Raw genomic sequence first — 14,676 nt, forward strand, 5'->3', positions numbered from 1 at the left:
TGGGGTGGAAGGTGTTGGTGAAGTGGATGAACTGTTCGAGCTCCTCTGGGGAGCAAGAGGTGGCGCCGATACAGTCATCAATGTACCGGAAGAAGAGGTGGGGTTTGGGGCCTGTGTTTTATAATAGTGGAATCTTGTTCTCATAGATATTGTAATTAGTTTCTTTTTAAAAAATGTTATTCCGTATCTTTAGGTTTTGTTTTACTTTTCCATTTTGTCCCCTTTATAAAAAAAAACTGAAGCACCTTTCATTTCCACAAACGTCCTGAGCACTTTAGAATTCATAAAGTGGATGCAAAGTGTAGTCTGATGTAACCTAGGAAACACAGCAGTTAATACATGTATAGAAAATCCCACAAACAAAAATGTGAAGATAATCAAATAATTTTATCTACAATATGTTGATTTAAAAGCACTATAAGGAAAGACTGTTTTACCCTTCTTCAAAATAATGCTTTCGGGCCATTTATGTTTACCTGAGTGGGAGACGACCAGATCTACAATCTTCCGACTCAGAAAAGAGTGCTTGCTATTCATGGGTAGATTGTTAAAGTTGATACTTAGACAAGGGTGTAGTCCTTAATCAAAAGAAAAGGACTGAGATTACAAAGAGAATCTGCCGTTAACCTATTGATTTGTAAGATTTGCTGAATGCAGATAACGGGGGATTGGACATTTACATTCCACCTCAGCACCTGCAGGCCCTATATTCTTGAACGTCCCTGAATGATCAGATGACACAGGACTTTAAGAGGCCTAGACCTCTGAATGATTTTGATGAGCAGCCCCTGATATGTCTAATTAGTTCACTGACTGCTGTGTTTGCCGCTCGCCAACTGACAATACATGATTCCCTGGCTGATTTTGCAGGCCCTGCATGACTGAATGTTGAGAATGGGGCTGTACTAGGATAGGTCTCCTGAATTTGAGCCTTCTAAGCAGACGACTGATCATGTTGGAGCGACTGGGCTGTGAAGGCACTGCTGAATGAATGTGCAGAAGTGCGCATGAAGTCCCTCACCAAAATCCCTATCTGCCTCAATTTGACTTTAACTTCAATGCCCCGAATTCACAAATCCTTGTCAATCCTTGCATTGTTTATTTCATGATCTATTAATCTGATTGTCAAGGAAATGCACAATTGGTTTCGTTCTGTTTACCCAAGTCTTAGGATACTCTGTTTCTCATGCTGCAAAAGTATTAAGTCACACTTTCAAGATTCTGCCATGCAAAAAGTGTGAAAACCTAAATGTGCAAGGACATATCTAACTAATGACACTCCTTTCGAGGTGCTTCAAGATAAAAATCTGAACCAATAAAGACTAGTGGAGTCCAAGTTGCTGTCTTAGGAATTTTTGAGTTTGACCTCATAGTAGGTTTTTAATTTAAGTTTTCAGTCATTGGATATTTTTATATCGAGAGACTTAACAAGCCTTGAGTTGCAGCTAAGTGATAATCTGCAAAACACACTCTTTCAAGCATGTTTTGTTTCTTCAAGTTTAATGATCAATGAATTGTTCTTCCTATTGGAACTGTGACCTTCCCTCCATTTTCAAAATCCTGCAATCAATATTTGGGATTCTGTCTTTGAAATTTTACTTTCAGCATCCATTGTTATTGACTGAATGGGAAGGTGGGGCATGCAGCAGAATTTAATGTCATGGAGAGCTGCCTGCTGAAAGTTGATAAGCCTCAGACCTGCAGCAGAGTTAACAACCTGGCTGCAAATGCAGCCACCCTAAATAAATTTTCTACTTTTATGTCTATGATAAATGTTTATTTTATATATTACTTGAGGTTAAAGTTCTCTTTTAGTCTATTCTATGGGTTTTTCGAAAGCTTCATTTGCTCATTCAGCCTGGAGGCTAAACCTGCTGCTCATTCAGTCAAAAGCAGGTAACAGAAACATAGAAAAGAGGAGCAAAAGTAAGCTATTTGGCCCCTTGAGCCTGCTCCAACTTTCAATATGTTAATGGCTAATCCTCTATCTCAATGTCATATTCCCACATTCTTCCCACACCCCTTTAAATCTAAAAATGTTGCAATGTTGAACATATTCCATGATTTGGCCTTCACAGGCTTGTGTGGTAGAGAATTCCACAGGGTCACTATCCATTGATTGAAGACATTTTTCCTCATCTCCTTCTTGATAGTTTAACCTGTATCTTGACACTGGGTCCTTTGGTTCTAGACTCCTCAATCTGTCCAGGCCTGTTACAACTTTGTACAATTTTACCAGTTTCCTTCTCACTCTTTTAAACTGGTGAATACAAGCCCAGCCAAACTAATCTCTCCTCACAGGAAAAATTGAAGAATGAATTAGCAGTGAAATATGGCAAGTAGAATAACTATCTTATCCACCACCATTAAATTTACATCATTAATATATTTAAAGTCTAGTACAAACCACAGAATACAGAAAATGGCTCTGGAAAAAACTTTCTTTTTTCTTCTCTTTAACTGGTCAAAGTATTTTGTGCCCTGTGTAATTCATTAACCATGATTCCTTCCCACTAAAAAAGGGATTGCCCTTCAGATCTTGTCATCAGTTATTTAAAGTAAGCACCGTTTTATTTCCCTTTACAGAATTAGTATTGTATTCAATTCTTCCTGGAGATGTGCACAACAAATTGGAAAAGTAGATATGTTGCAGAGATAAGGTTTCCAATGCTCAGAAAAGTTTAACCAATCTGGCCAAATTTCATTCTGCCTCTCTTCAAAGTAATTGCATCAGATCAGAAATGCACATTGCGACAGACTGAAATGCAGCTTTCTCACACTCCACTGCTATAAATGCATAAAAAGTGCATAAATAGTGAGTTCAGTTATCATAATTGTATGACTGAAACTGATTATAATTTCTTGTCTATGCTTTTTGTCTAACAGAAGGCTAGAAATCCGAGTTAAGATGCCTCAGTAGTTATACACCACTTTTTTTATTAATCTTCTTTGAGCTTTGGTACTTAAATGGATTGAGCTTCCTATGCTTTTATCACTCTCCCTTTGCTTCACACACTGTTTGTGATAATGATCTATTCCAAAGTTAATTTACTTTTTCAGGAGACGTGAAAGAGAATCTCGGGTGACTTTACTCTCATTTTGCTTCCTCCCTCCAAATTCAACTGCAAAATTGTAATGAATATGGTCCTTTCCCAATAGCTCCCTATTACAGAAATCAGTGACTGAACATAAGCTTCAAATGAACTGGCTAGGATTCTGATCGTAAACCCATTTCAAACCTGACCCAGTACTGTGTTGCATTAAAATCTGATTGTATATAAAATAGAACAATAACCTGTTCCAATCAGATTGGTTAGTTTACCACTGTCTTCCTGATTATTTTTAGTCGGTGGATTCTTTAAAGTATGTGTTACGAATTGACACAATACGTACCCTGACAGCTAACATGGTAAATGTCTAAAAAGAGTTTTAAAGTGTGATCATTTTACGGAATAAGTAGTCTAGACTAATTTTTGGAGTTGTAAGTCCAAATCCTACCACAGCAGCTGGGGTGTTTAAGTTTAATAATACAACATCAAATTATGAAATTTTTAAAAAGCTTAATCAGTCATGCTGATCATGAAATAAATGGATTGTTCTTGAAACTCATCACAGTCACTCATGTTCTTTAGCAAAGGAAATTTGTTGGCTTTAGCCAGTCGAGTGTATATGTGACCACAGACCAACAGCAAAGTGGTTGACACTTACCCGCCACCTGAATTGATCTAGCAATTTGTTCAGTTTTAACTCAATGAAAATTAGGGCTCATTAGATGTTAATCTTGCCAATGATACATCCGTCCCACAAATCACTAATACAAATGTGAAGGTAGCCTGTCTGTTAGACTAATAATGACCTGTCATTGGCTTGGATATCTGTTAAAGATAGAAAACTTATTTACCCAAGTTATACATTAAACCAGAGCAAAGTTATGCCTTATTAGTTTCTTAATACAACTGAAAAGCCCATGCCATATTTAGGCATTGTGGTGCACTCTCACAGTGGTAATGTAGTGTTGAGTCTAAAAGCCCTCAGTTCCTTGTGGCTTTAACAGGTTATTTTCTCATCCCCACACAGATGAACCTTCAAGTATTTTTTTTACAAAATCCCTTTCATTCATGGACTACCAGATACAATGCACCCGCCAGACACTCCTTGGTCCTTTACTAGTCAGAAGCTCCTTGAATAATGATTGACCTTCACCAGCACTTTACGAGGTTATTAACTTAATAACAGTTTTTTTTCCATAGCAGCGCTTGTTATAAGTGTTCTTCGCCAAATCTCTTTGCTTGATCCTAAGTGAGTTTCTACAAAGCAACAACAGCCTCCACTTTTGTCTCCAGAGGTTAAAAGTTGCACCTCACTTTCAATACATTTTGACCTGAGCCCTCTCGCCACAGCAAATAGATCACATGGATTTGCCGTCAGATAGATGAGGTCAAATGGGTTGTCTTTGGGCCAAGGTAGTCGGAGGCCACATTCCCCTACTCCAGACAGCTTCAATTAATTTTAATTAAATCAGAACATAATGATTTATAAAATCCAGTGTTTGTTACATGCCACTTATTAATTATAATGCTACATTGAATATTTAATGATTATAGTGTAATTCCTGAAATAATACTTATTGTTACTCAGCAGATGATAACCCAGAAACAGCACAGTCAGTGTATACTATGCTGCCAAACTATTTGGTTTATGATGATGCGTGACACCTTTGTTCTCAAAATTCTAGAGTAGTTTATCAATTCTGATGTATGTATTCAATAGCCCATCTCATTGTAGGCCAGTTAATCTAATAGCCCACTAATCTATACAAGTATATTCTGATGGATATCCTGAGATTGTTAAATATACTTGCATGTTTCAAAAACGCACATTCCAACTGTTGACTTTATGCCTAAGACAGTATTGATGAAATTCCATAAAGAATTGAATCTTGCCATTTGCATAGAATTATCATATTCCCTAATTGAGGAAATTGATTGAATTTACTTTTTCTTTTTTTTTTGTCTCTGTCTGTCCCGCTCTGCTGCACATTTGCTGAAAAAGATTAGTCAGACTTTCATCTTTCATTGTGATACATGAAATTAACTCACAATTTTTTTTAATGAAAACATAATTCAGATCACGTATCCATGGATTTCAATTACAGTGGAGGTAAAATCAATTTACAGTTCTAAACACTTCTGACTGAAATTGTCTGATAAACCCACCACTGTGTTTCAAATCCCAGAATTGCAATAATTACCAAGGGTGCAGCAGCAGGTATCTCTAATTGATATAATTACATTCGCAGTGCCTGGGAGAATTATTATCCTCGTACTACCTACTATTCTGCATGAGGAAGTTTTAACATTTTGGCAGTCAAAATTTTGAGACTTGGTGATTGCTTTCAGTTTTGATATTTGACTTGCCCATCAAATTTGATCGCTATTCATTCACACATCTCCTTTAAACTTAGAAAACAGCCAATCCCACATAATCCAAGAGAACACTATTATTTTTGATTGTCAGAGAATGTAATGAATGGAAAGTGAAATATTGCAGTCGACTAAATTCCTGCAATTCATTTGCAGACACAGGATAGGATTTCACAATCTCCTGATAGCAGATTTTAACACAACGGGGATATATAAAATTTGTCCGGTTATCTGTCTGGAGCCTGCACACCCACTTCTAACCCATCTGAAATTTCACTGAGGCGGGTGGCCTATCATTCCTTGGGCTGATTGAGACTGTAAATAATGATCTCCTGAGGGCCTCCTCCCACTGGTACTGCTATTTTATTTGTGTTTTGTGAAAGATGGTACTATGTGGAAACCTGGCAGCTTTATCTGGAAAGTTTAGTGTTGGGTGGGAAAGGAGTGGGAAGGGGGTCTTCTCTGTGTTCTGAGACCCATTGGAGGCACCCACTTATCAAGGTGAATCTCACCTTCTCCCTAAGCGAATTCTCCACAACCACACCCCTTCCCAGAGACCATCAACACAGATTTACCCTGGGTTCCTCAGTGTGGGTGGTCTTTCTGAAGTTCCAGCTATGATCTGTGCAAGGCTGGTATGCTGAACAATACTGGACACAATAGCAGTTGCTGGTAAAGTATATGTCACGATGATCGCAGTGATTGTTAGATGTTCAGCTTGTCAGCGCTAGTTGGGGTAATGGAATTATGCCAAGATGGCATGGTCACATGTAACAAAGCATGAGCGTGGAATTGTAGTAAAATAAACTTTCATAAGGGTGGAGAATAGCATATCTCTGTGAAATTTGTAGATCTGAGCTTAACTTGGACTGTAAGATAGTTCCTCATTTTCACTGACCAAACAATTGCAAATGTGACTGATTACAAGTTATATGAAATGCAGTTATAGGAGAATTAACCCAAGTAAATGATGGGGTTATGCTCAGGAAATATATACAGGATCTACCCTTAAGTCCTAATGACCCAATTAAAAATTCGAATCAAGTACTGTGTGTGTGCATTTATTTTGTGTTTGCACCTTAGGAGAAAGAAATCACCCCTGATGAAGTCTTGCTGAACAGAATTCAAGACGCTGTTGTTCATATGGACCCGTGGACTCGAATAAAAGATGTCACAGGGTTGGAGAATGCATGCATCATAGATTTCTTTCTGGCTTTGACATTGTGCAACACAGTTGTGGTTTCCACAGCAACACAACCAAGGCAACGGGTAAGTCGATTCTATTTTAGTTAATTTGCTAAAATTTATTCTATAGAAACATTCAGCAGGTGGGAAAAGATATGAAGGCGTCTGGTTTCTATGGACACTGGAAATAACCTGAACATTCTGTGAAAATTGAAGATTGGATTTCATAGTAAATGGTCCAGTATAACATGTTTTGAACACATTGTACCTCTAGAACAGGGAATGTAATAAATTTTAATGTCTGCAATTCAAAGGAGTAAAGTAATACTTAATTTTCAGCCACTTGAATACATTGTGCTTTGGTATTATGTAAGTAAAACAAATGACTTTTTTTTCCAATTTTAAGCTTTTGTGAGGAAATAGATTGAAGTACATTTCAAGGACATGAGAAATCTTGGTCCAGATCTTGACAAGCTATTTTAAGGTGTCATCTTGCAGTTGACATCTGGATTCTCTTTGCCACCAGTTTGTGGTGTGCCCTGTAGTGGCTGGAAATGCTGTTTAAATAACTGGTCACTTTGAAATATAGGGTGTTTTCTACTGGTTTGTACTCGTCAGAAACTTCGATTTCTATACATTGTCTCTGAATCTCAGTGCTTATCTTCTTATCTCTCTTTCTAGCTGCAAATGTCACATGTAATCATGTCAATTGAGATCAATGTTTCCTCTTTTGTACTTTTTCCCTCTAAAACCTCTAAGATCTTATCAAACCAGACACATTTTTAAATCCCCAACCTAATCTTTCGGAGCACAGTTAAAGTTTAAAGTGCTGATTGCTGGTTGACTACGCCTTGATTTGAAATTTTATGTTACGTTTAGTGTAAAGGTTCACATTTAAAATTTATGTTTTTCACGTTTTGTCACCTCTTACTGATGAAGGAAGTTTGATTCTCAATTTGATCATCTTTCATAATATGCAGTACTTTAAGAAATTTCCCTTGGCCTTGGTGAGCTATTTGATCATTACTGCAGGAGCAAACAGAGGCAGTGGTACTGACATCTTGGGAGGAGATGATTCCATCTGTCAGTATCCGATGAAGCAGCTCTACAGATCTAGTCTACTGTTCCTATCTGGTTAAAGATATCTGTGACCTCTTAATCAGGAAGGCAATGTTTGTCTCCTGTATGACCTGCAAGCTTTATTCCACACTAGGACCATTTTCCCTTTAGTAATAAACTTCACAAAGATGTAAATTCATTCAACACATGGAATTTCAGAAAGTTTGCAGTGAGCGTCAATATTACGTTAAAAAATTGTTCACCTCTTGGTGTTGCATTTTTTTGTCTCCACCAACTTGATTGCCACACCCTCCAGCAGTTTTGTTATTTGTGCCTGGATGGTAATAGCCAATCATCCCCTCTTAAACTTTAGTGATATCATCTGCAGGTACAGGATCGAGTTTATATGTATACCGATGGCACCAACAACACCATCATGTCTACTCCAGAGCGCCAATTGCTATTTTACCCTGAACCAGTACAACGTCAAGTTTTAGACAACTCCAGTTTCCTTAGAGTCCAAACTGAAAGGATTATTACATGCAAGATCATAACTCCTGCCCCCATTTTGTGTTAATTTTTTGCTGGTTCATTTATTTCTTTTTGTCTTGTTTCTTCTTCAGTTCCTTTCTTTATATTTGGACAACGACCATTCTACCAATTACATCCTCCATAGGCACACTTTACTTGTCCCATTACCAAATGCTTTGGATTTTTCTAGCATGATATTTTTATTATTTGCTCTGTTTTGCTGTCTAGCCAATCATAGATCTTCCCTTTGTCCTTTTGATCCTTCCAGAACTTGCCCTTGCACAAAACCTATCACATCCTAACTGCTTGCCATTCTAATGAAAGATTACAGACCTGAAATATTAATTTTGCTTCCTTCTCTGCAGACATTACTGACCTGCTGAGAATTTCCAACTTTTTCCTGATTTAATCCCTACTTTCCCGCCAAGTTTTAACTGAAGAGGTGTACAGTGTTTCTATTCCGTACAACCCTGAACTTACCTCTAAACTTCAAATCTGATCCATCAACAATTGTACCAACTTCCACTCCTGTAATATTACAGGCTTTCATCTCTATATTTCCATGATAATTTACCAAATGTCTAAGTTAAATGAAAATACATATCAATCATTTGTAATTGATGAGAGAACTGGGTAAATTTTAAACCTGTTGCTAACTCTTTGGAGACATCAGCAATTTTTTAAAAGTTTCATTTATCTCTTCCAGCCTTTTGTAAATTGATAGGAAAAAAAGTCATACAGTGTCAGAGTGTTTCCGTAACGTGGGCATTAAAACCCTGTCATTGAGGCTGTCAACAAGTATTAGTTGGCAGACTGGCCTCTATGTTACCGGGGCTGAACAGAAAGTCCTCCTGGGCTCTGATGTCACCATCAAATACCAGGCTATTTTGTCTACAATGATCACTAATCTGGTGACCTTGCTTACTTTCTTTCTCCAAACTCATAGTCCTCCAGTCCAACACAGCTGAATTCTACCTCCTTCCCAAGTTCCACAAACGGGACTGCCCAGGCAGGCCCACTGTTTCTGCCTGCTCCTGCCCCATAGAACTAATTTCTTCTAACAGCGATTCAAATTTTTTTACTTTGACCAAACCCTTCCCACTTACAGCAGTGATACTTCAGATACTTTATGTCAGTTTCAGAATTTCCAGTTCACAGGCTTCAGCCACCTCCCTTTCATCACGGACTTGAAATCCCCTGACATGCCCATCTCCATCAGGACAGTCCCCATCATCTGCTTATTCCTGTAAAAAAAAGGCCTGAATCATCTCCATCCACCACCACCCTTCTTGCATCTCATTTTTTGTGTGGGGACCCTGCAGCTTTCAGAACTCAATATTGAGTTCAATAATTTTAGGGCTTAAGCACCTTCTCCCATGTCCTTACCCCAGTTCCCACATACCAGACCGTGTCATCACATGGGCTGCTTGCAGCACAGCCAAACCATTTCCATCCACTAATAATCCCTATTAGTAGTTTTCTTTCTCCCAGGGTCCCCTGCCATTTTCCATTCCTTTGTCTGCCCAACTGTTGTTCTCTTTCACCTCCATCTCCATGTATCATTTCTACTCCTACTCCTCCTCACACCCACCCCCACCCTTCCGCCAATCTTCAGCATATACACCAACCATTTTGTAGCTACAATCAGTTCTGAACATGGGTCACTGGACCTGGAACATTGACTTTGTTTTCCTTCTGCAGATGCTGCTCGATCTCCTGAGTTTTCCAGCAATTTCTGCTTTTGTTTCTTAAATCATTAGGATATTTGTATGCTGCTATAAAGCTAATAAACCCTGAGCTCCTTTGTTTATAATTAGTCCTGATAAAGGGTGTAAACCCAAAATATCAACTTGCCTGTTCTCTAATGCTGCCCGATCTGCTGTGTTCCTCCAGCTCCACATTGTATTGACTTGTTTAAAATCTATTTTGGAAACCTGAAATGGGTGCTACAAACTACTTCATCACAAATTTCTCTGACAATGTTTCTTGCCTGCAATTTCCTAGTCCATTCTTCACATTCCATGTTGTGACCTCCCAACATTGCTGTGTTTCCCTTTGTAGCCATTTTCAAAAGCCTGGAAGCATATCGTCTGCTCATGTTATGAATTAAGACTACAGGGAATCAAGAAGTCATAAACTGAAGAACACAGTTGAAGGCACTGGAGGGAGTTTAATGTCAAAAACAAATATGTTATGGGTATGGTAGTAGCCAACACGTTTAAAATCTGATTTTCAACCCCAAATCACCACTTCCACACATGGGGAGTGGGCTGCCAGACTACTCTTTGAAGGTAAAAACCAAAAGAACTGCAGATGGTGTATATCAGGAGCAAAAACAAAGTTGCTGGAAAAGATCAGAAGGATTCTGAGGAAGGGTCACCAGACCCGAAACATTAACCCTGTTTCCTCCTTCACTGATGCTGCCAGACCTGCTGAGCTTTTCCAGCAATTTTGTTTTTGTACCACTCTTTGAAGGTGCTTGGCAAGTTAAATATTTGGATGAAATTTTGTGAGCCATTGTGATTCACCATTTCTTAAATAACGTGATGGTCATACTTCATGTATCTTGAGAAACCTGGCAATACAGGAAAGCAAAACCTGATTGGATCCAGGGGTGTAAGAATCTTCTTCCATCTCTTGGGTGGATCCAGGAGAATTTCTTGAAGACCCCAAGCGCCTGACAGGTCCCTACTGTTAACCCAGGAAATTGGGTTGATTTCTGTGCAGGGAATCTCTCTGGACTGGTACATGTAGGGTTAAAGTAGCATATGGTATGGGGAATTCCACCTTTCTAGTGTCCTGTGCAGAATTGCACCCTTCTGATCCCAACTGGTCCAAAAATGGTATCACACCCCTTCCTCTCTCCAGCATGACTGAACCAGTTATTTTTCCAGTGGCAGAAACTGGGAAGTAAGTCACCCGTCTTTATGTTTTGCAATGGTACAAACCTGTGGCCAGAGGAGAAAATATCAAAGATAAATTGCCATAGGTTACACAATTAACCAGATAGAGTTAAACTGTTTTATCCTTTCAAAGTAGATCATGTTGTCAAAGGAAATGTTCTAATCAGTTGTTTTAAACTTCTAGGTATTATCTCCATCTTTGTCAAAAGTTTCCACAGTTTCCCAGGAGAAGATACAGCAGCTATTTCAGAAGCTTAAGCTGTCACGAACAAGTTCCATTTCCACACCAAATCATTCAGACTCTGATGAACCGGGACATTTGTGCAATAAAACATCACTGTCCTCTGAAGTTAGTCCAACTTCTTCATATAGTGCGGACGCGGGAACGGATGACTCTGGTTCTAGGCCTGACCTCATCAGTAGTGTACATGAAATGGCTAACAGTGTTGACAGAGAAGATCACAGTATTTGTGAAGAAGCTGATGAAAATCAAAGCAATTTAGAGTTCTGCTATGAAGCTGAAAGCCCAGATGAGGCAGCCCTTGTGCATGCTGCTCGAGCTTACAATTTCACATTATGGTCTCGAACCCCCAACCAAGTGACTGTGAAGTTACCTCAAGGGGATCTTCTTACTTTTGAAGTGTTACATATGTTAGCATTTGATTCAACAAGGAAAAGGATGTCTGTGATAGTCAAACATCCCGTCACTGAAGAGATTATCATGTACACAAAGGGAGCAGATTCCGTTATCATGGATTTATTAGAGGAATCTGCCAAAGGTAACATAAATATCCTTTTTTTTTCTTACAGAGTAAGTTTGCACCTCTGAATTGTACCCTGTTAATGCGACTATCAGCCAGTTGAATGTCGCCATATTTATATCTGGGATCATAAATTTTGTTTCAAAGTTGTTTTATTTGGAGCTTGAAGTTAGGTTGTGTGACCAGTTGGCCCCGTTTTAGACCAGCCACTCCTTCTGCCAGAGCCTTGCAATCACTGCTGATCCATTGGCTCATAACCTCTTCTGCTCCTTGGTCCTCCCTGTCACCACCTTTCAATTTTGCATTTACGTCCTGCTACTTGAAGCAGCTCTTCCTGTCTTTTGCCACTCATCTCCGCAAGCTCTTGGTGAGTGCTTGGGAGGGGAAGATAAGTGGTTGAAGGTTGAGTTTAAGCAAGGTTCTGGAAGTAAGATGAATGGCAAATCAGGGAGTCTGATACCAGTAGCAGTGACTGGGAGGTTTAGGCATCAGGGGGAGGTAGTGAGCCAAAGGTTCAGAAAGCAGGAGAAACCATAAACTGGAGGTCAGTGGAAAGATTTTGCATTTTTAAACATATTTTTGCACTTCTGAAAATTATTTCTCTTATCCAACTTTTTCAAACAGCAATAATGCTGATTACATTCTTTCTCCCATGAAGATATGAAATAAACAAAATAATTAAAATTTATTTGTAAAGAAATTGTGTCTTTCTGCCTCAATTCACTTTCTCTGTTATTTTTTGTACCTGACTGATATTGAATTAATTATTCTAACTGGTACACCCTGGTTTAGTCTGCGCTGCTTAATAATAATTTTCTATCTTATTGGTTTAGACAATATATGTTTGCATGCACTGTTCACACGGGTTTGAGATTCCATACAGAGGTAAATAAGTCATGATCACTTTCCTTATGTTCTATATTCCAATGCAATATCCCATCCCAAACTTTTGAGGAAGTGTAAGTGTAGTAAATGGCTGAAAGCAAACTCCAATCCATTTCCAGAAAACTCCCAATTACATTCAACATGCACTGATGTTCTACTTCAGTCTGCCTATGAAAGTTACAGTTTCCTTTTATAACTATTTTGATACTGTAACAAGCATCTCGGTTCTCTGTATTCATATCACTCAATTTATCACTGCTTTCTAGTGGTCTATTAAGAACTCCAACAAAAGGCTTGCATACTTTTTAAAAATTATTCAATTCTACTTGTGATGTTTCAAATGTCTGCTCATACTTACTTAATGGTTTTCTGTCAACCTAGCACTGTCACAATACTGTTACAAATTGCTATTTCTCCAGCTTTTCCAACTGCATTGTTCTTTCTAAAGACCTTACAACTTGAAATAACAATATCCTAGTCAGACTCAGATTGTAGTCAACTCTCAGTGAAGACATTTTGTCCGAATTTACAATTCAAACTCAATTGTTTCATTTCTTACGCTAAGTAATTCGCAAATGGAAATTTTAATGTGACAATGCACCACTTTTGTTTTAACTCATGACTTATTGTTTCGTTCAGTCATTTCTGTTGTATTTTGATCAGTTATTTGGATACTTTGTACACTTTTTCCTAAATTTGAAGTTTTAATTTTATCTTTGGCACTGTGCTCATTTATTTTTTTAAAAAGCAAGGCTACTTTAATTTCATTTCTTGTCACAGCCCTCCCCCACCCATCTTTCTAATTGGTTTAAAATTTGTTCTTTACTCCTTCAATGTTTGTCCCTGGACGAGCTTACCCCGGATAAACATTGCAGCACATTTGAAAGGAATTGTTAGGATCCTTTTAATGATACTTGCGGCTGCAAGTTCCATTCGTTGTAATCGTTGCACATTTCTTGGCCGTCTCCAGTGGTCCCCAGCATCACTGAAACAGACTTCAGCTAATTAAATTCACTCCATGTAACATCAAGAAATGGTTGGAGGCACTGGATACTACAGAGGATTGACAACATTATGGCAATAGTACTGAACACCTGTGCTCCAGAATTTGCCACACTCCTAGCCAAGCTTCCATTACTGTCACAACACCTAATTGACAATGTGGAAAATTATCCAGATATGTTGTGTGCACAAAAAGCATGATAACTCCAACCTGGCCAAGTGCTGTCCCATTAGCCTACTCTCGATCACCAGTAAAGTGATGGAAGGTGTCGTCAACAGTTTGAGCAGCACCTGCTCAGCAATAACCTGCTCAGTGATGTCCAGTTTAAATTCTGCCAGTGCCATTCAGCTCTTGACCTCATTACAACCTGAGCTTGAACATGGACAAAAGAGCTGAATTCCAGAGGTGTGGTAAAAGTGACAGTTCTTGATATCAAGGCAGCATTTGACCAAGTGGAGCATCAAGGAGCCCCAGCAAAACTGGAATCAATGGGTATCAGGGGCAAAAACTCCGGTGGTTGGAGTCATACCTGACATATATGAAGATGCTCGTGGTCGTGGGAGGTCAGTCATCTCAGCTCCAGGACATCTATGCAGGAGTTCCTCAGGATACTGTCCTAGGCCCAACAATTTTCAGATGCTTCATCAATGACCTTCGCTCCATAATAAGGTCAGAAGTGATGATTTTCTTGAATAATTTCACAATGCGCAGCGCCATTCATTGTTCCTGAAATGCAGTGTGGATCAACTTAAAGCATGTGCAATGCAGAGACTCAAGGACACAGCTCACTATCACCTTCTCAAGGGCAACTAGGGATTTACAATAAATGCTGACCAGCCAGCAACACCCAATTCCCATGAGAGAATAAAAAATAATTGCCAATCCTGTTTTTGAACTCAATGTTGACTCAAAATCTGTAACAACTG

At 38.8% G+C, this 14,676-nt stretch overlaps 1 protein-coding gene across 7 annotated transcripts in view; it reads left to right on the forward strand.

The window, feature by feature from the left end:
• Positions 1 to 14,676, forward strand: part of atp10b (ATPase phospholipid transporting 10B) — a 258,000-nt gene that overhangs the window by 200,213 nt on the left and 43,111 nt on the right. For all 7 annotated transcript variants that reach the window (XM_048543004.2, XM_059650616.1, XM_048543005.2 and 4 more), the window contains 2 exons: positions 6,507 to 6,692; positions 11,286 to 11,880. In XM_048543004.2, coding sequence (XP_048398961.2) covers positions 6,507 to 6,692; positions 11,286 to 11,880 — 781 coding nt within the window. The remainder of the gene's footprint in view (positions 1 to 6,506; positions 6,693 to 11,285; positions 11,881 to 14,676) is intronic.

Source organism: Stegostoma tigrinum, chromosome 13 (assembly GCF_030684315.1).
Source record: "Stegostoma tigrinum isolate sSteTig4 chromosome 13, sSteTig4.hap1, whole genome shotgun sequence".
NCBI classification, from domain to species: domain Eukaryota; kingdom Metazoa; phylum Chordata; class Chondrichthyes; order Orectolobiformes; family Stegostomatidae; genus Stegostoma; species Stegostoma tigrinum.